The 20,292-nt window shown below is 44.7% G+C and overlaps 1 protein-coding gene across 1 annotated transcript in view; it reads right to left on the minus strand.

Moving 5' to 3' along the window:
- Positions 1-4,653, minus strand: part of LOC128657869 (oocyte zinc finger protein XlCOF26-like) — a gene marked incomplete at its 3' end in the record, with an annotated part of 167,905 nt that extends 163,252 nt beyond the window's left edge. The window contains exons 1-2 of the mRNA XM_053712298.1: positions 4,647-4,653; positions 3,910-4,014 (exon numbers count right to left, since the gene is read on the minus strand). Of these exons, the coding sequence (XP_053568273.1) occupies positions 3,910-4,014; positions 4,647-4,653 (112 nt within the window). The remainder of the gene's footprint in view (positions 1-3,909; positions 4,015-4,646) is intronic.
- Positions 4,654-20,292: the final 15,639 nt, after the last annotated feature.

Below are 20,292 nucleotides of genomic sequence, written 5' to 3' on the forward strand. Positions count from 1 at the left end.
TTAGTTCACGCAATGAGATAGATAATAATGACATGTATGGTTCAATATTTGATTTAGCACGTCTGTTTGTTTCTGGAAGACTGGAGGTGGATCGTGTCATGATGGAATCAATTGCCGGTCCGATAGTGCAACTTGCACTTATACTGTTTATGTAGAGAGCCTGCTGTTTGAGAGACGACAGCCATATACAGTTGAGTGCTAACAGTATGAGGATGATGGGTGCGCTTATCAGTGTTAGTATAACACGTAGAATCGGTTCACACTTGGCAGTGTTTTGATACGCCTACATGGGGGCGGTCCTAGTTGAGGATTGGATAGTTCTCGGCATTTTATTTACCTTTGCTATGAAGGCTGTAGCAGAAGAATCATGTGCGGCACTGACAGGGCGTACTTATTTATGTTAATTCTCTAGTGCAGATTGACGACTCTGAGGCAATATGACATTGATGGTCCGTTTTTGGTGCCGCTTGAGATGGCTGATCTGATACAAACACAGATCGGTTTTGGCCACTGATGTATATTTAACATTGGTGATCTTTGGGCGGCCTTATAGTGATTTGGGTCATAGATATGCAGCGCTCTGGGCGAGAGTTTTTATTTGGGATTATAATAATGTGACATTTTACTTTTTGTGAGGCAGTGTGCGTCCCTAGTGACAGTTGGGCGTAGTTTGTGAGCATATAAATATGACGTATTGAGCCCTGGGTGCCACAACGTCGCTGAATGGTGACATTACGATCCCCAGGAGTCAGAACACTGCTGGTTGGTGGAATTACGATCTCCATGAGCCAGGGCGAAGCTGATTGGTTGAATCACGATCCCCATTCTTACTGTTTATCTACGGTCTTGTTTATACAGTTATCAATTTTTTGTTGACTTTTAGGTCTGGTTGGAATGAGATTGCCCCTTTCTATTAACAATACGGGGGTCCAAGTTTAAATTGCTTTATTACTATTCACTTGAATCACTACATACATTAGTAGTTTTTTATCATTGATAGTTATTGGTCACTATGTAAGGTGTGTGATGTATCTTTGGCCATGATTGGTCAATCACTAGGGGAGGGTAGTTTGGAGCCTATTTAAGGCCTGCATTTTCACATTGTTAATTTGTCAGAGGAAGGGACTGTTGCTGTCCCAAAACGTCACATTTTTTAATTAAAACTTTTTGTCACAGTTGGAACTGTTCAGTGAGTGCTTTTTTGCTACATAATATTATTAACCTTATAGCACCCTGACAAGCTGCAAGAGTTGGTGAGAGTGCACTTACACCATTGTTTGGAATAATATATATATATAAATATATATATAGAGCAATAACAGTTATAGTGCACTCACTGTTCCAAGGATCATCTGCCGGGGTGCTGCGTGGAAAAATGTAGATTTACGTTCAACCCCAAGGAAGAAAACGCTTCACTCTCCGGTCTTTTCGTCAATATTTATTTATTATTCACAAGAGATGTATTACAGCATTCCAGACGTTTCGACACCTATTGGTGTCTTTTTCAATGGGTATTTGCCAAAATTATTTTGTCCCAAAAGGCTCCTAACAAACTATTCCTAACCGCTTACCTATAAACCCCCGTATGTGCTCACGTCACTTCCGGTGCCATGGAGGCCGCTCCCCCTTGCGCGTGTCACTGCTCCTTCTCTGCCGCGTGGCTAATTAACATAGCTCCACCTGCGTGTTGACATATATCAACACGTAGTACACCCAAATATGCGCATGTCAGGGGCCAGCAACTCCGATAGCATCGGACTGACGTGTATTATAAAAACTTATCTATCCCGTCTATTTAAAAAAGTGCTATGAAAGCACAAGATAAGACCCTTAATATTTCCTATTTACACAGTGAACCTCATAACCAATTTATTTTGTCAACTATATATCCATTAACTTCATCTCAAGCTTGTTTGTACTAACATAACGACTGTTCTATAGTTGATTATAGAAAATGGTATTGGAAGTGGAGTTACTTAGTTGGTGGAAAACTTATCATAATAACATTCATCCCTAATGGAATAAGGTAGAAAAAATGTTTTGGTCCTTAGACTTGCAGCTGTGTGTCCTGCCTGGAGAAAATGTCGAGCCACAGGTTGATCAGACTCACGTTTCTCAATCGCTTGCCTGATCGCATGGCGATGATTCGCCATCCTCTCACGAAAGGTGGTCGATGTTTTTCCCACATACATCAGGGAACACGGACACATCAGTACATAGATCACGTAGGTACTAAGGCATGACAGCCTATGCAGAATCTTATACTTCCTCCCAGCGTGTGGATGATGGAAGTGCATACCAGTCAGCATGCTATTACACGTAGTGCAGTCTGTACTAGCTGAAGGGTGGAGGGAACTGTTGGGCATATGTATCAAGCTCCGTATGGAGCTTGACGCCCCGTGTTTCTGGCGAGCCTGCAGGCTCGCCAGAAACAGCAGTTATGAAGCAGCGGTCACAAAGACTGCTGCTCCATAACCTGTCCGTCTGCTCTGAGCAGGCGGACAGACATCGCCGGAAATCAACCCGATCGAGTACGATCGGGTTGATGGACACCCCCCTGCTGGCGGCCCATTGGCCGCGAGTCTGCAGGGGGCGGCGTTGCACCAGCAGCTCATGTGAGCTGCTGGTGCAATGCTGAATACGGCGAGCGTATTGCTCGCCGTATTCAGCGAGGTCTAGCGGACCTGATTCGCAGTGTCGGATCAGGTCCGCCAGACCTTAATAACTATGGGCCATAGTCTGCAACTTAACAAATGGAGAAAAAGGAATGCCTGGCTTCTGCCATTCCTTAGAAATTAGTTCACAAACTCAATAAAAAATGGGGAAAAGAATTAGACTGTTTGAGAGTTACCTTAAAGAATGTATCAATCCGTTTAACTGTAGCAGGAAAATCCTCTACTTCTAAAGTATTTAAAAGGTCCACTAACAAAGCATGAATTTCCTTAAGCCTGATATTAAACACAAATTCTGACACAGCAGCAGCAGGCTCCTTAGACTCAGAAAGTCTGTCCTCAGAGAAGGAATCCTAGTCATAAACACCCATATCATGAATGGGTAACTTTTAGAGGTAAAGCCAAAGAGCGTTCAACGTCCAATACTAACATGCATATGCGCTTCACAGCTGGAGGCATAAAAGCTAACTTTTTTTTTTTTAATAGCAGAGTGAATATATTCCTTACATTTCTGAGAAAGATCAGAAGAAACCTCCGGGAAGCAACAATGATAAGAGGAAATTCCCACATGTGATGACTTGTGGATTCTCACCATCTGATAAAAGAAAACATAATTTATGCTTACACAATCAATGCATCTCTTTTATGAAGGTCAGAGCCCTCTGAATCATCACAAGTGGGATTATACTTCCTGCCCACCTCTACAATCCACAGCTTTATCCCACCTACCTTGAACCCCCCAGTGCCGCTGTATTATACATATAGACAAGTAAAGAAAGAAAATCTAGAAAAGCAGGAAACAACAAAGTGGGCAAATGAAGTACAAAAACAAGAGCTGCCACCAGCTGCACAGAACAAGTAGTACTGTTTAAAAGGAAAGATAATCCCATTGTTTCCCATTCCCCAGTTTTTGCATAACCAACAAGGTTATATTAATACATTACCTTGTATCTAAGCCTCTGCAGACTGCCCCCTTATTTCAGTTCTTTTGATAGACATGCATTTTAGCCAATCAGTGCTGATTCATAAATAACTCCCTGTGTGAGCACAATGTTATAAACAATCACCTGTAACCTGGGTGCATCAGACACAGCATGTGCACACTCACCTGAAACTTGGGTATCTCAAACACACCACACATGCAAACTCATCTGTAACTTGGGTGCCTCAGACACAACACCCGTGGACACTCATTTATAAATTTCTTGCATCAGACACAACACACATGGACACTCACCTGAGCTGATACTGTCATTGGTTTCCTGATTCTGGGCTCCAAACTGACGTGTCACACACAGATCTTCTGTTATCTCAAATTTAATTATATCAGCGTTATCTTCATCTGTACAAATAAAGCAGATTCAGTTTTTATATCACATCATCTATTTTTTGTGCCCTGTGTCCTACAGAAACACCACACACAAACTCACCTACATTGAACCCAAATGATTCAGATAGAGCATGCAATTTTATGCAACTTTCTAATTTACTCCTATTATCAATTTTTCTCTGTTCTCTTGGTATATTTATTTGAAAAAGCAGGAATGTAAGCTTACGAGCCAGCCCATTTTTTGGTTCAGCACGCTGGAAAGCACTTGCTGATTGATGGGTACATTTAGCATTTAATCAGCAAGCTGTACCCAGGTGCTGAACCAAAGATGTGCCAGCTCGTAAGCTAACATTCCTACCTGTTCAAAAAAAGATGCCAAGAGAACAAAGAAAATTGATAACCGGAGTAAATTAGAAAGTTGCTTAAAATTGCATGCTATATCTGAATCATGAAAGAAAAAAAAAATGGGTTCAGTATCCCTTTAATATTGTCAAATATTTCCTACTCTGACACATTTATTAGCCACTGATCTTCTGCTTGTATCATGTAACATGTAACATAAAATATTGGCATACTTACATTTTCCTGCATCCATGCTCTCTTTTTAAAATTAGATTAAAATAAAATTCCAACAGCCCCTATACCTGACATGGTGACAATACAGCACTAGTATTAAAACATCCCCTTTACCTGATATGGTGACAGTGCAGCACTAATATTCCAAAAGCCTCTATACCAGACATGGGGGCAATACAGCACAATTATTCTAACCGCCTATATATGACATGGGGACAATATATCACTAATATTCCAAAAGACCCTATACCTGACATAGGGAAACTACAGCACTAGAATTTCAACCTTCCCTATACCTGACATGGGGACAATACAGCACCAGTATTCTAAAAGTCCCTGTACCTGACATGGGAAAACATAGCACTAGTATTCCAAAAGCCTCTGTACCTGTCAAGGTTTTTCCCCTATTGTGTTTGCCATGTGCTGCTGGCAGCCATTTTACTCACCTCTCTTCCTGACTATGGTGCATTGTGGGGGGATGCTGCTCATTTCCTGCACTTCCTTTTATGGCTAGACTGGTGTGCATCATCCATGTGAGACAGGATGCAGTCTCAGAATTGTAATGTCATCAATTATTATTTAAAGGGCCTTTGTTCAGTATGCTTTGCCTTCGCGTTGTCTCAGACCTGTTTGTGAGAGTTCCTGTGTATTACCAGGCTGCCTGACGTCCTTCCTGGTTCCTGATCCCTGGCTTGTTCCTGACTCTGCTGTTTCCTTGTTCCCGATTCCGGCTCGTCTGACTATTCGCTTTGGCTCCTGACATCGGCTCGTCTGACTACCAGCTCTGGTTTTGACTCCTGGCTTGTTATTGACTTGTGGACTTTTTATTATTGTTTTGCTATTAATAAAGGTGTGATTATTTCTGCACTTCTCGTCTCTGTCTGATTCCTGGCACCCTGACATTACGCAAAGGTCATGAATCCTGATGCTGCTAAGTATCCACTTTTACTACCATCATTTCCAGGATGGATGTACAGGATCACCGCTTGGAATTTGTGGCCTCCTTTTAAAGGGTATTTGATGTTCCGGCTCGCTCCTCCTCTACTGCTAAACGACTCATGTCCATTCAGCAAGGTACAAGATCTGTTGCTCAGTATGCTTGCCGCAGAGGTAGGTTGGAACAATGAAGCCCTTGTTGCCGCCTTCTTTCATGGGCTCTCTGATGTGATTAAAGAAGAAGTTGCAGCCAGAGATTTACCAGAGGATCTCGAGGCATTGGTGTCTTTTTTGATCCTAATTGACATCAAACTCAGAGAGAGGCCATTTTTCAAGGAGCGCTTGCGGAAGCCTCCTGTTTCCGTTGTCTCCAACGTGTTCGTTCCCACCCATGCCTCCTCTCCTCCCATGCCTCCTGGTCCCGAGTCACCAGGTACTGCTGAGCCGATGCAGTTGGGATTCACGCGTCTCTCCGTGGTGGAGAGGGCCTTTAGGAAGAGGGAGGGGCTCTGCCTCTACTGTGGGTTACAGGGCCACCTTCTGAAGTCTTGTCCTACACGTATGGGGAAACGCTCACACTAAGGTCCTGTCGGGGGCAGACCTTGGGTGGTTTATCCTCGTCCCCGGAACCGCTTAAGGAGAAACTGTCGGGGGCAGACTTTGGGTGGTTTATCCTCGTCCCCGGAACTGCTTAAGGAGAAACCTTTGGTCACGGTAGTCCTTTCCTGAGTGGACTCCTCCATAGTAACTCAGGCTCTTGTCGACTCCGGTGCTGCGGGCTATTTCATTGACAGTGCTTTTGTATCAAAGCACTCCATCCTGTTTTGCCTCTGTCCGTTCCGCTTGCTATTGAGGTCATTGATGGCAGGCCCCTTCAGCTCGCACTCGTTGCTCACGAAACTGCTCCGTTGTCCATGACTAATGGGGCTCTCCATTTTGAAACCCTCCAGTTCCAGGTGATAAACTCTCCACATTTTCCAGTTGTTCTGGGTTATCCCTGGCTCCAAAAGCACAATCCCAGTCTCGACTGGCTCAGGTCCGAATTTTGTCGTGGTCCCCATAATGTATTTCCACCTGTCTTCGGAAACCAGTTAAAGTATTGTGCACTTCTTCAGTATCTCAATTGCCAGAGGAGTACCGAGAGTTACTAGACGTTTCTGACAAGGTGCGTGCCGGTACGTTGCCTCCTCACCAGTCTTACGATTGTGCCATAGGACCTGCAACCCGGAGCAATTCCTCCTCGGGGCCGGGTGTACCCTCTGTCTGTTGCAGAGAATTGTGATATGGAGGAGTATGTTGCCGATGCTCTGTCGCGGGGGATCATCCGCGAATCCTGCTCTCCTGCAGGGGCTGGCTTCTTCTTTCTGAAGAAAAAGGTGTGGCGAGTTAAGACCATGTATCGATTATAGGGGTCTTAATCGTCTTACCATTAAGAATACTTACTATATTCCGCTCATTACGGAACTCTTTGACCGCCTCAAGGGAGCTACGGTCTTTACTAAACTTGATTTGAGAGTAGCGTTCAATCTCGTTAGGCTCAAGGAGGGTCACGAATGGAAAACAGCATTTAACACCAGGAGCAGGCATTATGAGTATCTTGTAATGCCCTTTGGCCTATGTAATGCTCCTGCTGTTTTTTCAGGAATTTATTAATGATGTCCTACGAGATATGTTGCAACAGTGTGTTGTGGTGTACATAGACGACATCCTCATACACTCACCCACATTTGAGGCTCATCGTTCTGATGTTACACAGGTTCTTCAGAGACTACGTGAGAACGGCCTGTTTTGTAAACTCGAGAAATGCGAGTTCCATCAGACTCAAGTAACCTTCCTAGGTTATGTTATCTCCGTTGCAGGGTTATCCATGGATCCTGACAAGTTAACTGCAGTTCTGCAGTGGCCTCAGCCCAGTTGGTCTTCCGGTCTATTCAACATTTTTTTGGGGTCCGCCAATTACTATAGAAAGTTTATTCAAAACGTTTCTTCCTTGGTCAAACCTATCACAGACATGACCCATAAAGAGAATGATCCACTCCATTGGTCACCTACTGCCATTAAGGCCTTTGATAGTCTTAAGACTGCCTTTGCTGCCGCTCCAGTTCTGGCTCATCCTAACCCGGTCCCTGCCTTTCGTTCTTGAGGTTTGATGCGTCTGAGACTGGAGTTAGGTGCCCTCTTGTCTCAACGTCCTACGCCTGACGGTTCCTTGCATCCGTGTGGTTTCTTCTCTAAGAAATTGTCTCCAGCGGAGTGCAATTATGAAATTGGCAAAAGGGAATTACTGGCCATAATTTTGGCACTCAAGGAATGGAGGCACCTTCTCGAGGGTACTAGCGTGCCAGTGCACATTCTTACTGACCACAAGAATTTAACTTATCTATCTGAAGCAAAACGTTTGTCGCCCCGACAGGCCAGATGGGCACTATTTTTGTCTCGGTTTAATTATGTGGTCTCCTACCTGCCTGGTAGTAAGAATGTTAGGGTTGATGCCCTCTCTCGACAATTTTCGGCTCTGTCCAAGGAGGAGTCTGTACCTACTCCTGTTATACCTCCTGACCATATTTTGGCTACCATAAGTACTAATTTGACTTCTCCCTTGGGGGAGGAGATCCTGGCTGCACAAACCAATACACCTCCTGAGAAACCTAGTGGTAAGTGTTTTGTTCCGGAGAATCTTTAAACTAAACTTTTGCACACTTACCACTATCCTAAAGCCTCAGGTCACCCAGGCAAGAACCAAATGATTTGATCTGTCACTCGACAATTCTGGTGGCCAGGTCTTCATTCTGATGTTGCTGCGTATGTTTCCTCCTGCTCAGTTTGTGCACAGAATAAGACTCCTCAACGTCTTCCTGTGGGTCTTCTTCAACCTATTGCTAATGGTGAGCGTCCTTGGACACATCTTTCCATGGACTTCATTGTCGAGCTCCCTGTTTCCAATGGCAATACTGCTATCCTTATGGTGGTTGACCGTTTTTCTAAAATGTCACATTGCATTCCCTTGATGAAGCTGCCTACCGCTCAGGAACTTGCTTCAATTTTTGCCTGGGAGGTCTTCCGTTTACATGGGTTACCCAAGGAGATAGTGGTACCGGGGTAGCCAGTTTGTCTCCAGATTTTGGCGTTCCTTTTGTGCTCAAATGGGGATCCAGCTTTCCTTCTCCTCGGCATATCACCCTCAATCCAATGGGGCTGCGGAACGGTCTAATCAAGCTCTGGAACAGTTGCTATGTCTCAGATCACCCACAATAATTGGTCTGAACTGTTACCTTGGGCAGAGTTTTCTCGTAATAGTGCTATTAATGCTTCCTCCAAGTTATCCCATTCATGGCGAATTATGGGTTTCAACCATCCTTGTTGCCCGATTCATTCATGTCGCAGGGTATTCCGGCATCTCCTGATCGTAGGCGCCTGCCCGCACCTTCCTACCAGGTTGGTGAGAGAGTTTGGCTGTCGCCCGCAACTTGAACCTTCGTGTGCCTTCCAATAAATTGGCTCCCCGTTATGATGGTCCTTTTCAAATACTCCGACGGGTTAATCCTGTGGCCTACGCTCTTGACCTTCCTCCTGCTATGCGCATCTCCAATGTTTTTCATGTCTCCCTCTTGAAACCATGGGTTGTAATCGGTTTACCACTGTGTTGCCTCGTCCCCGTCCTATCTTTGTTGACAACCATGAGGAGTATGAGGTCAGCATCATTATTGACTCTCGTATGTCCAGGGGCCATGTACAGTATTTGGTTCACTGGAGGGGCTACGGTCCGGAGGAGCGTTCTTGGGTTCCCTCCTCTGATATTCATGCTCCAGCCCTCCTCCGTGCCTTCCATGCCCGTTTCCCCTATAAGCCTTTTGTACTCCTGCGGGGGAGGGGTCGTTGAGGGGAGGGTACTGTCAAGGTTTTTCCCCTGTTGTGTTTGCCATGTGCTGCTGGCAGCCATTTTACTCACCTCTCTTCCTGACTATGGTGCATTGTGGGGGATGCTGCTCAATTCCTGTACTTCCTTTTATGGCTAGACTGGTGTGCATCATCCATGTGAGACAGGATGCAGTCTCAGAATTGTGATGTCATCACTTATTATTTAAAGGGCCTCTGTTCAGTATGCTTTGCCTTTGCATTGTCTCACACCTGTTTGTGAGAGTTCCTGTGTATTACCTGGCTGCCTGACGTCCTTCCTGGTTCCTGATCCCTGGCTTGTTCCTGACTCTGCTGTTTTCCTTGTTCCTTATTCCGGCTTGTCTGACTATTCGCTTTGGCTCCTGACTCGGCTCGTCGGACTACCAGCTCTGGTTTTGACTCCTGGCTTGTTATTTGACTTGTGGACTTTTTATTATTTTTTGCTATTAATAAAGGTGTGATTATTTTTGCACTTCTCGTCTCAGTCTGATTCCTGGCACCCTGACAGTACCTGACATAGAGACAATACAACACTAGTATTCCAAAAGCCCATATAGACCTGACATAGAGACAATACAGCACTAGTATTCCAACAGCTCCAATACCTGGCATGGGGACAAAAAATGTTTGATTACATATCGAACACACTGATAACCCAAAATAACATGATGTGATATCATAAACACTCACCTGATATTTAATATTTAAATTGACAAGGAAGTAAAAATTAGAGAGACAGTAAAGTCAAAATTAAACATTCATTTACTTGTATTATTAATTTTGCTTTGTTGTTTTGGTATTCTTTGTTAAAGACCAAACCTAGGCTGGCAGTTATGATCTCGGAGCCTGGCACTATTTCTATGCCCATGGTGCTCCGTCTGGGAGGATATAAGGCTCCTTATTGCGGTGTACGCTCTGTGCATGTGCTTGACTGACAGATAAGTAGGCACATAGTGTGTACGTAACAATAAGATGCTTGATATGCCCTGAGACTGACACCCTATGTGTGTGCTCCTGCACAGATCTCTAAGAGATAAAAAAAAGTCTAAGCAGCCATTTAATAGTGAGTATATTGCAAACTTTCCTTTCAGTATATCTGGGGGGTAGAGAACTACAGGATAATTTGTTCTATAATATACCACTGTATGTAGTCCCCCTTCACAGCTCACTGAGCCCCACGTTATATGTTCTCCCTTTATACAGTGAGTATTTGTTCACTGTTCCCAATTAGTATAATTACAAAAGAACATTAAAGGGACATCAAATCTATATGCTAAATCACTTGAAAGTGATGCAGCATTACTACAAACATCTGACACATGAACATTTCTATGTATAGAGAATATTACACCTCAAAATGATTTCATCTCACAATACTAAGTGCTCTCTAATCCAGAGCAACTCTTATTACTGTTATTTGCAAATTTTATTAAAAAAAAACAGCCAATCAGGTTCATAAAAAATAGTGCTGAGTTCACAATTTGCTTTACTGTGATGTCATGGTATATAAACTTCCTTAAACCAAGGAGGAAATAACATGACTGTGCCTGCATATGTCAAATCCATGGTGGGCTGCTTTAAGGGACGTGAAACCCATTTTTTTCATGATTTAGATAGAGAATAACATTTTAAACAACTTTCCAATTTACTTATTTTATCTAGTCCTGCTGTCTCATAAGCCAGACGAATCATGCTCCTCAGCCAAAAGGATAGGGGAAAGTGGAAGAAGTCTTCTGCCCTTTGCGCTTCCCCGAATAGACAACAAACAATGTTGCAGTCTGTCTGAAATCCTTTGTAGCCTGAAGATAAAACTTCAAAGTTCGAACCACATCTAAGTTATGAAGAACCAATCCAAGTTATGAAGTAACCGTTCCTTTGAAAAAGAAGGGTTAGGACAGAGGGAAGGAACTACAATCTTCTGATTAATGTTGTGATCAGACATAACCTTAGGGAGAAACCCCCAACCCCAGTGGCGAAGGACAGCCTTTTCGGCTTGAAAAACCAAATAAGGAGGCTCACATTGCAAGGCTGCCAACTCAGAGACTCTGTGTGCCGAAGCAATAGCCAGTACAAAAAGAACCTTCCAAGACAGTCTCTTAATGTCAAGAGAATGCATAAGCTCAAACGGGGTCCTCTGCAAAACCCTAAGAACCAGATTCAAACTCCAAGGAGGAGCAGAATGTCTGAATACAGGCCTGATCCTGGATAGAGCCTCAACAAAAGACTGTATATCAGGAAGCTCAGCGAGCTTCTTGTGTAACAACACAGATAAGGCAGAAATCTGTCCCCTCAAGGAACTAGCCGCAAGTCCTTTCTCCAAACCACCTGGAGGAGGGAAAGTATCCTGAATACTCTGACCTTGTGCCAAGAATATCCATGAGTCTCACACCCGAGTAAGTAGGTCCTCCACACCTTATGATAGATGCAACGGGTGACCGGCTTCCTGGCTTAAATGAGAGTATCAATCACCCTCTCAGAAAAACTTCTCTTGGCTAAGACTAAGCATTCAATCTCCACACAGTCAGCCTCAGAGAATCTAGATTGTGATGCACAAAGGGGCCGTGTACTAGCAGATACCTGCGACAGGGCAACCTCCACTGAGGAGGCAATGACATCCCCACCAGATCCGCAAACCATATCTTCCTCGGCCACGACAGAGCAATTCAGAATAGTCGATGCTTGCACCTGCTTGATGCGGGCCCTACTCGAGGTAGAAGAGGTAACAGAGGAAATATGTAAATTATGTTGAATCCCCAAGGCACTGCCAAGGCATCTATCAGTTCTGCCCGGGGATCCCTGGACCACAACGCGTATCTGGGTAGCTTGAAGTCGAGTCTTGACACCATGAGATCCATCTCCAGAGTGCCCAATCTGTTGCAAATCTCCGTAAACACTTCAGGATGAAGAGACCATTCCACCGGATGAAACGATTGTCTGCTGAGAAAATCCTTTTCCCACTTGTCTACACCCGGGATGTGGATCGCTGACAGCGAGCAGTTGTGGGTCTCCGCCCAATCCAGAATCCGAGACACTTGCCTCATGGCTAGGGAGCTTCTCGTTCCCCCCTGGTTGTTGATGTAAGCCACTGAGGTAATGTCCACCTGGAATCTGATGAACTGGGACGAACCCAGAAGGGGCCAAGCCCTCAGAGCATTGAAGATCGCTCGAGGTTCCAGGATGTTGATCGGAAGAAGCTACTCCTGATTCCACCTGCTCTGTGCCTTCCTGGCACCCCAAACAGCTCCCCATCCTGAGAGGCTCGCGTCTGTAGTCACAATCTCCCAGGATGGTCTCAGAAAGGATGTCCCCTGGGACAGCTGATCTGGACGAATCCACCAAGAGAGGGATTCCTTCGACTGGTTTTCCAGAGAGATCTGTTGGGATAGATTCGAGTGATCGCCGTTCCATTGCCCTCAGCATGAACAACTGAAGAGGTCGGAGATGGAACCTGGTGAATGGAATGACATATATACTGGATACCATGAGCCAAATCACCTCCATACACCGGGCCACAGATGGCCTTGAGGAGGTTTGAAGGGCAAGACAGTCTCTGGTCTGTCAGGAATATCTTCATGGATATGGAGTCTATTATCGTGCCAAGGAACACTACTATGGTACTGGAAACCAGAAAACTCTTTCCTGAGTTTAACTTCCATCCATGAGATCAAAGAAGAAGTAGAAGAGCTCTCAAATGGTCCTCTGCTAGCCGGCAGGACGGAGCCCGGACCAGGATGTCATCCAGAAAGGGTGCTACTGCAATATCTCTGTATTTCGCCACCACGAGCAAAGCTCTCAGAACCTTTGTAAAGACTATTGGGGCAGAAGCCAGACTGAAGGGGAGAGCTACCAACTGGAAGAGCTGGTCCTGAAAAGCGAATCTTAGGAACTTGCAGTGATCCTTGTGTATAGGGACATGAAGGTAAGCGTCCTTCAAGTCTATTGTAGTCATGAACGGACCCTCTTGAACTAAGGGCAGATAGACCTTATCCTCTCCATCTTGAACAATGGGACCAACAGAAACTTGTTTAAGCACTTTAGGTCCAGAATCGGGCAAAACGTACCCTCCTTCTTTGGGACCACGAAAAGTTTTGAATAGTACCCTAGACCTCTTTCTGCTAAAGGTACCGGTACAATTACTCCTAGAGAGGAGAGATCCCTCACGCACTCTAGAAAGGCCTATCTCGTTTCTCTGGTTTTCACAATAGATTTAAAAAGAGGAATCTGCCCCTGGGAGGGTGAGTTTTGAAATCTATCTGGTAACCCTGGGCAACAACCTCCAGAACCCAAGGATCCTGCACGTCTCTCATCCAAGCCTCCACAAACAGAGATAGTCTGCCCCCTACAAGATCCAGGGACGGATCAGGGAACGCCCCCTTCATGTCGATTTTGTCTCGGCGGGCTTCTTGCTCTGCTTGGTCTTATTCCGAGACGGAGAATGTTTCCAAGATCCCTTGGATCTGCTCGGGCTTTGCAGCAGGCTGCTGTCATTGGAACTTGTCCGAACGAAAAGGGATGAAAATTAGGACCCTTAGGTTTATTCTTCTTATCCTGCAGTAGAAAGGCACCCTTGACCGTGGATATGATAGAGTCCAAGCCTGGACCAAAAACAGAATTTATGTTTACCTGATAAATTACTTTCTCCAACGGTGGTGTCCCGGTCCACGGCGTCATCCTTACTTGTGGGATATTCTCTTCCCCAACAGGAAATGGCAAAGAGCCCAGCAAAGCTGGTCACATGATCCCTCCTAGGCTCCGCCTACCCCAGTCATTCGACCGACGTTAAGGAGGAATATTTGCATAGGAGAAACCATATTGATACCGTGGTGACTGTAGTTAAAGAAAATAAATATCAGACCTGATTAAAAAACCAGGGCGGGCCGTGGACCGGACACACCGTTGGAGGAAAGTAAATTATCAGGTAAACATAAATTCTGTTTTCTCCAACATAGGTGTGTTCCGGTCCACGGCGTCATCCTTACTTGTGGGAACCATACCAAAGCTTAGGACACGGATGAAGGGAGGGAGCAAATCAGGTCACCTAAATGGAAGGCACCACGGCTTGCAAAACCTTTCTCCCAAAAATAGCCTCAGAAGAAGCAAAAGTATCAACTTGTAAAATTTGGTAAAAGTGTGCAGTGAAGACCAAGTCGCTGCCCTACATATCTGATCAACAGAAGCCTCGTTCTTGAAGGCCCATGTGGAAGCCACACCCTAGTGGAAGGAGCTTGTGATCCTTTTCAGGAGGCTGCCGTCCGGCAGTCTCGTAAGCCAATCTGATGATGCTTTTTAATCCAAAAAGAGAGAGAGGTAGAAGTTGCTTTTTGACCTCTCCTTTTACCAGAATAAACAACAAACAAGGAAGATGTTTGTCTAAAATCCTTTGTAGCATCTATAATAGATTTTAGAGCGCGAACAACATCCAAATTGTGCAACAAACGTTCCTTCTTCGAAACTGGTTTCGGCACAGAGAAGGCACGACTATCTCCTGGTTAATGTTTTTGTTAGAAACAACTTTTGGAAGAAAACCAGGTTTAGTACGTAAAACCACCTTATCTGCAATGGAACACCAGATAAGGAGGAGAACACTGCCGAGCAGATAATTCTGAAACTCTTCTAGCAGAAGAAATTGCAACCAAAAACAAAACTTTCCAAGATAATAACTTAATATCAACGGAATGTAAGGGTTCAAACGGAACCCCCTGAAGAACTGAAAGAACTAAGTTGAGACTCCAAGGAGGAGTCAAAGGTTTGTAAACAGGCTTGATTCTAACCAGAGCCTGAACAAAGGCTTGAACATCTGGCACAGCTGCCAGCTTTTTGTGAAGTAACACAGACAAGGCAGAAATCTGTCCCATCAAGGAACTTGCAGATAATCCTTTTTCCAATCCTTCTCGAAGGAAGGATAGAATCTTAGGAATCTTAACCTTGTCCCAAGGGAATCCTTTAGATTCACACCAACAGATATATTTTTTCCAAATTTTGTGGTAAATTTTTCTAGTTACAGGCTTTCTGGCCTGAACAAGAGTATCAATAACAGAAATCTGAAACTCTCGCTTTGATAAGATCAAGCGTTCAATCTCCAAGCAGTCAGCTGGAGTGGGACCAGATTCGGATGTTCGAACGGACCTTGAACAAGAAGGGTCCTCGTCCTCAAAGGTAGCTTCCATGGTGGAGCCGATGACATATTCACCAGATCTGCATACCCAAGTCCTGCGGTGGCCAAAGCAGAGCTATCAAGAACACCGACGACCCTCCTCCTGATTGATCCTGGCTACCAGCCTGGGATGAGAGGAAACGGCGGGAAATACATAAGCTAGTTTGAAGGTCCAAGGTTGCTACTAGTGCATCTACTAGAGTCGCCTTGGGATCCCTGGATCTGGACCCGTAGCAAGAACCTTGAAGTTCTGACGAGAGGCCATCAGATCCATGTCTGGAATGCCCCACAGTACCAAATCCGGGTCCCGGATCGGGGGCCCGCATCTCATGCTTGTCTTGGGAGCAGTGGCAGGTTTCTTGGCCTGCTTTCCTTTGTTCCAGCCTTGCATTGGTCTCCAGGCTGGATTGGCTTGAGAAGTATTACCCTCCTGCTTAGAGGACGTAGCACTTGGGGGCTGGTCCGTTCTGCGAAAGGGACGAAAATTAGGTTTATTTTTGGCCTTGAAAGACCTATCCTGAGGAAGGGCGTGGCCCTTGCCCCGAGTGATATCAGAGATAATCTCTTTCAAGTCAGGGCCAACAGTGTTTTCCCCTTGAAAGGAATGTCAAGCAACTTGTTCTTGGAAGACGCATCCGCTGACCAAGATTTTTAACCAAAGCGCTCTGCGCGCCACAATAGCAAAACCCAGAATTTTACGCCGCTAACCTAGCCAATTGCAAGGTGCGTCTAGGGTGAAAGAATTAGCCAATTTAAGAGCACGAATTCTGTCCATAATCTCCTCATAAGAAGAAGAATTACTAATAATCGCCTTTTCTAGCTCATCGAACCAGAAACACGCGGCTGTATTGACAAGGGACAATGCATGCAATTGGTTGTAGAAGGTAACCTTGCTGAACAAACATCTTTTTATCAAACTTCAAATTTTTATCCATAGATCTTGAAAGCACAAACTATCTTCTATGGGGTATAGTGGTGCGCTTGTTTAGAGTAGAAACCGCCGCCCCTCCGACCTTTTTTTTTTTTTTTTTTTTTTTTTTTTAAATATGGGGGGAGGTACGAAAGGTATACCGGGCCTGTCCCATTCTTTATGTAAACAATGTACGCCACCCGCTTGGGTATAGGAAAAAGCTTCGGGGGCCCCCGGGCCTCTAGGAACTTGTCCATTTTACATAGTGTTTCTGGAGATGACCAGATAATCACAATCATCCAAATTGTATAACACCTTCCTTAGCAGAGGCGCGGAGATGTTCCAACTATAAATTTAAAAGTAATCACATCAGGGTCAGCTTGTTGAGAAAATTTTTCCTGAATCTGAAATTTCTCCCTCAGACAAAACCTCCCTGGCCCCTCAGACTGGTGTAGGGCCCTTCAGAAACAATATCATCAGCGGTCCTCATGCTCTTCAGTATTTTCTAAAACAGAGCAGACAGTCGCGCTTTTCGCTGATAAGTGGGCATATTGGCTAAAACGTTTTTGATAGAATATCCTTTACAGCCTTAATTGTTGCATAGTAAGGAGTATTGGCGCGCTAGATGTACTAGGGGCCTCCTGTATGGGCAAGACTGGTGTAGACGAAGGAGGGGATGATCAGTACCATGCTTACCTCCCCTCACTGAGGAATCATCTTGGGCATCATTTTTTCTAAATCTTTTATGACATAAATCACATCTATTTAAATGAGAAGGAACCTTGGCTTCCCCACAGTCATGAACACAATCTATCTGGTAGTTGCAACATGTTAAACAGGCATAAACTTGATAACAAAGCACAAAAAACGGTTTTAAAATAAAATCGTTACTGTCACTTTAAAATTTTAAACTGAAACACACTTTATTACTGCAATTGCGAAAAAGTATGAAAGGAATTGTTCAAAATTCACCAAAATTTCACCACAGTGTCTTAAAGCCTTAAAAGTATTGCACACCAAATTGGAAGCTTTAACCCTTAAAATAACGGACGCTAGCTGAGGCCAAGCCTTGAGAGCATTGAATATCGCTCTCAGTTCCAGAATATTTATCGGTAGAAGAGATTTCTTCCCGAGACCAAAGACCCTGAGCTTTCAGGGATCCCCAGACCGCGCCCCAGCCCATCAGACTGGCGTCAGGTCGTGACAATGACCCACTCTGGTCTGCGGGAGGTCACCCCTTGTGACAGGTTGTCCGGGACAGCCAGCAACGGAAGTGAGTCTCTGGTCCTCTGATTTACTTGTATCTTCGGAGACAAGTCTGTATAGTCCCCCATTCCACTGACTGAGGCATACACAGTTGTAATGGTCTTAGATGAATGCGCGCAAAAGGAACTATGTCCATTGCCGCTACCATCAAACCTATCACTTCCATGCACTGCGCTATGGAAGAAGAGGAACGGAATGAAGTATCCGACAAGAGTTTAGAAGTTTTTTTTTCTGGTCTCTGTCAGAAAAATCCTCATTTCTAAGGAGTCTATTATTGTTCCCAAGAAGGGAACTCTTGTCGACGGAGATAGAGAACTCTTTTCCACGTTCACTTTCCATCCGTGAGATCTGAGAAAGGCCAGGACTATGTCCGTGTGAGCCTTTGCTTGAGGAAGGGACGACGCTTGAATCAGAATGTCGTCCAAGTAAGGTACTACAGCAATGCCCCTTGGTCTTAGCTTTCTATGTATCAGAGCTCCACACACATGCAGCTGCATGTCATGCTGTTCTCAAAAACAAGTGCGCCATACCGGCGCGAAAATGAGGCTCTGACTATGATTAGGGAAAGCCCCTATAGAATAAGGTGTCTAAAACAGTGCCTGCCGATATTATTTTACAAAAAATACCCAGATTAAATGATTCCTCAAGGCTAAATATGTGTAAATATGATCGATTTAGCCCAGAAAATGTCTACAGTCTTAATAAGCCCTTGTGAAGCCCTTATTTACTGTCTGAATAAAAATGGCTTACCGGATCCCATAGGGAAAATGACAGCTTCCAGCATTACATCGTCTTGTTAGAATGTGTCATACCTCAAGCAGCAAAAGACTGCTCACTGTTCCCCCAACTGAAGTTAATTCCTCTCAACAGTCCTGTGTGGAACAGCCATGGATTTTAGTAACGGTTGCTAAAATCATTTTCCTCATACAAACAGAAATCTTCATCTCTTTTCTGTTTCAGAGTAAATAGTACATACCAGCACTATTTTAAAATAACAAACTCTTGATTGAATAATAAAAACTACAGTTAAACACTAAAAAACTCTAAGCCATCTCCGTGGAGATGTTGCCTGTACAACGGCAAAGAGAATGACTGGGGTAGGCGGAGCCTAGGAGGGATCATGTGACCAGCTTTGCTGGGCTCTTTGCCATTTCCTGTTGGGGAAGAGAATATCCCACAAGTAAGGATGACGCCGTGGACCGGACACACCTATGTTGGAGAAAAGATCCTTTTCCTTTAAAGGAAGGTAAAGTAATCTAGATTTTGATGTCATGTCAGCATACCACGACTGCAACCACAGGGCCCTCCGGGCCAGAACAGAACAGCCTGATTTCTTGGCATTTAAGCGAATAATCTGCATATTTGCATCACAGATGAACAAATTAGCTACTCTCAGGGCCTTCATTCTTTCCTGTATCTCATCAAGGGGAGTCTCCACCACGATCAATTCTGACTGATAGTCACACCCATAGGTAGAAGTTCTTGCCACCGCAGCGACCGCAGCTGCCGGCTGAAATACGAACCCTGTGTGCTGAAACATTTTTCTTAACAGTGTCTCTAATTTCTTATCCATGGGTTCCTTAAACGATTAACTATCCTTGAGTGGGATAGTGGTGCGCTTAGCGAGCGTGAAGATAGCTCCATCCACCTTAGGGACAGATCCCCACAATTCTAGCTGAGAATCAGGAACCGGGAACAATTTCTTAAACGAAGAAGAAGGGGAGAAAGATGAGCCAAGTCTCTCCCATTCATTCATTATAATATTTGCCATCTTTACGGGAACCTAGAAAGTCTGGGACACCACCCTGTCCTCATAGACCTTATAAAAGCTTAGGAATAGAATGCTCCTCCGGCAAACTTCGGTTCCGGAACCTCTAGAGTTAGCTAACACCTTCCTTTAGTAAAAAGCGTAAGTGCTCCATCCTAAAATTAAAGTCTGGTTCCTCCGCAGTCGGAGGTTTGGAGGCCTCAGATTCCGACCCAGAGAAAGAGTCCCCTGAAGTATCTGAGTCCTCTGCATCGGCGGATAATCGTAGTCTCAGATACACCCAAAGGAGTAGATGACCCCTGGAAGGAAAGCAATGTTTAACCTTTCGCTTGCGCTTAACAGTGCGAGGGTAAAGCACTGAAGGCCACAGACACCGCCGTTTGCAACTGATCAACAAATCTGTCAGGCCACAGGGCTTCTCCCACAGGAGGATTAGTAGTGTACTGGTGAGCTGCATGTGTAATCGGAGATGATTGTAGGGAACGCACCTCAAGGACGGAGACACTCAGAGGGTGGACGGCTCAGTGGTACTAAACATCTTTGATCTTTTTAGATATCACTATTTTATCAAGGCATGTGGTACATAGTTGAGCAGGCGGATATACCGTAGCCTCCTCACAATAAATACAGGCATTAGATTTAGGTAGAGAGGGAGTACCCTCTAACGCATCAGAGTCCTTCATAACTTGCGCCTTTAATATGGGACTATAAGAAAAAAATAAATGGCACCTTTATACCCCAATGGCTGGAGCACTCAACCACCTCCTATGACCCAGGCCCACA

This window comes from Bombina bombina, chromosome 4 (assembly GCF_027579735.1).
Source record: "Bombina bombina isolate aBomBom1 chromosome 4, aBomBom1.pri, whole genome shotgun sequence".
Taxonomy (NCBI): Eukaryota; Metazoa; Chordata; class Amphibia; order Anura; family Bombinatoridae; genus Bombina; species Bombina bombina.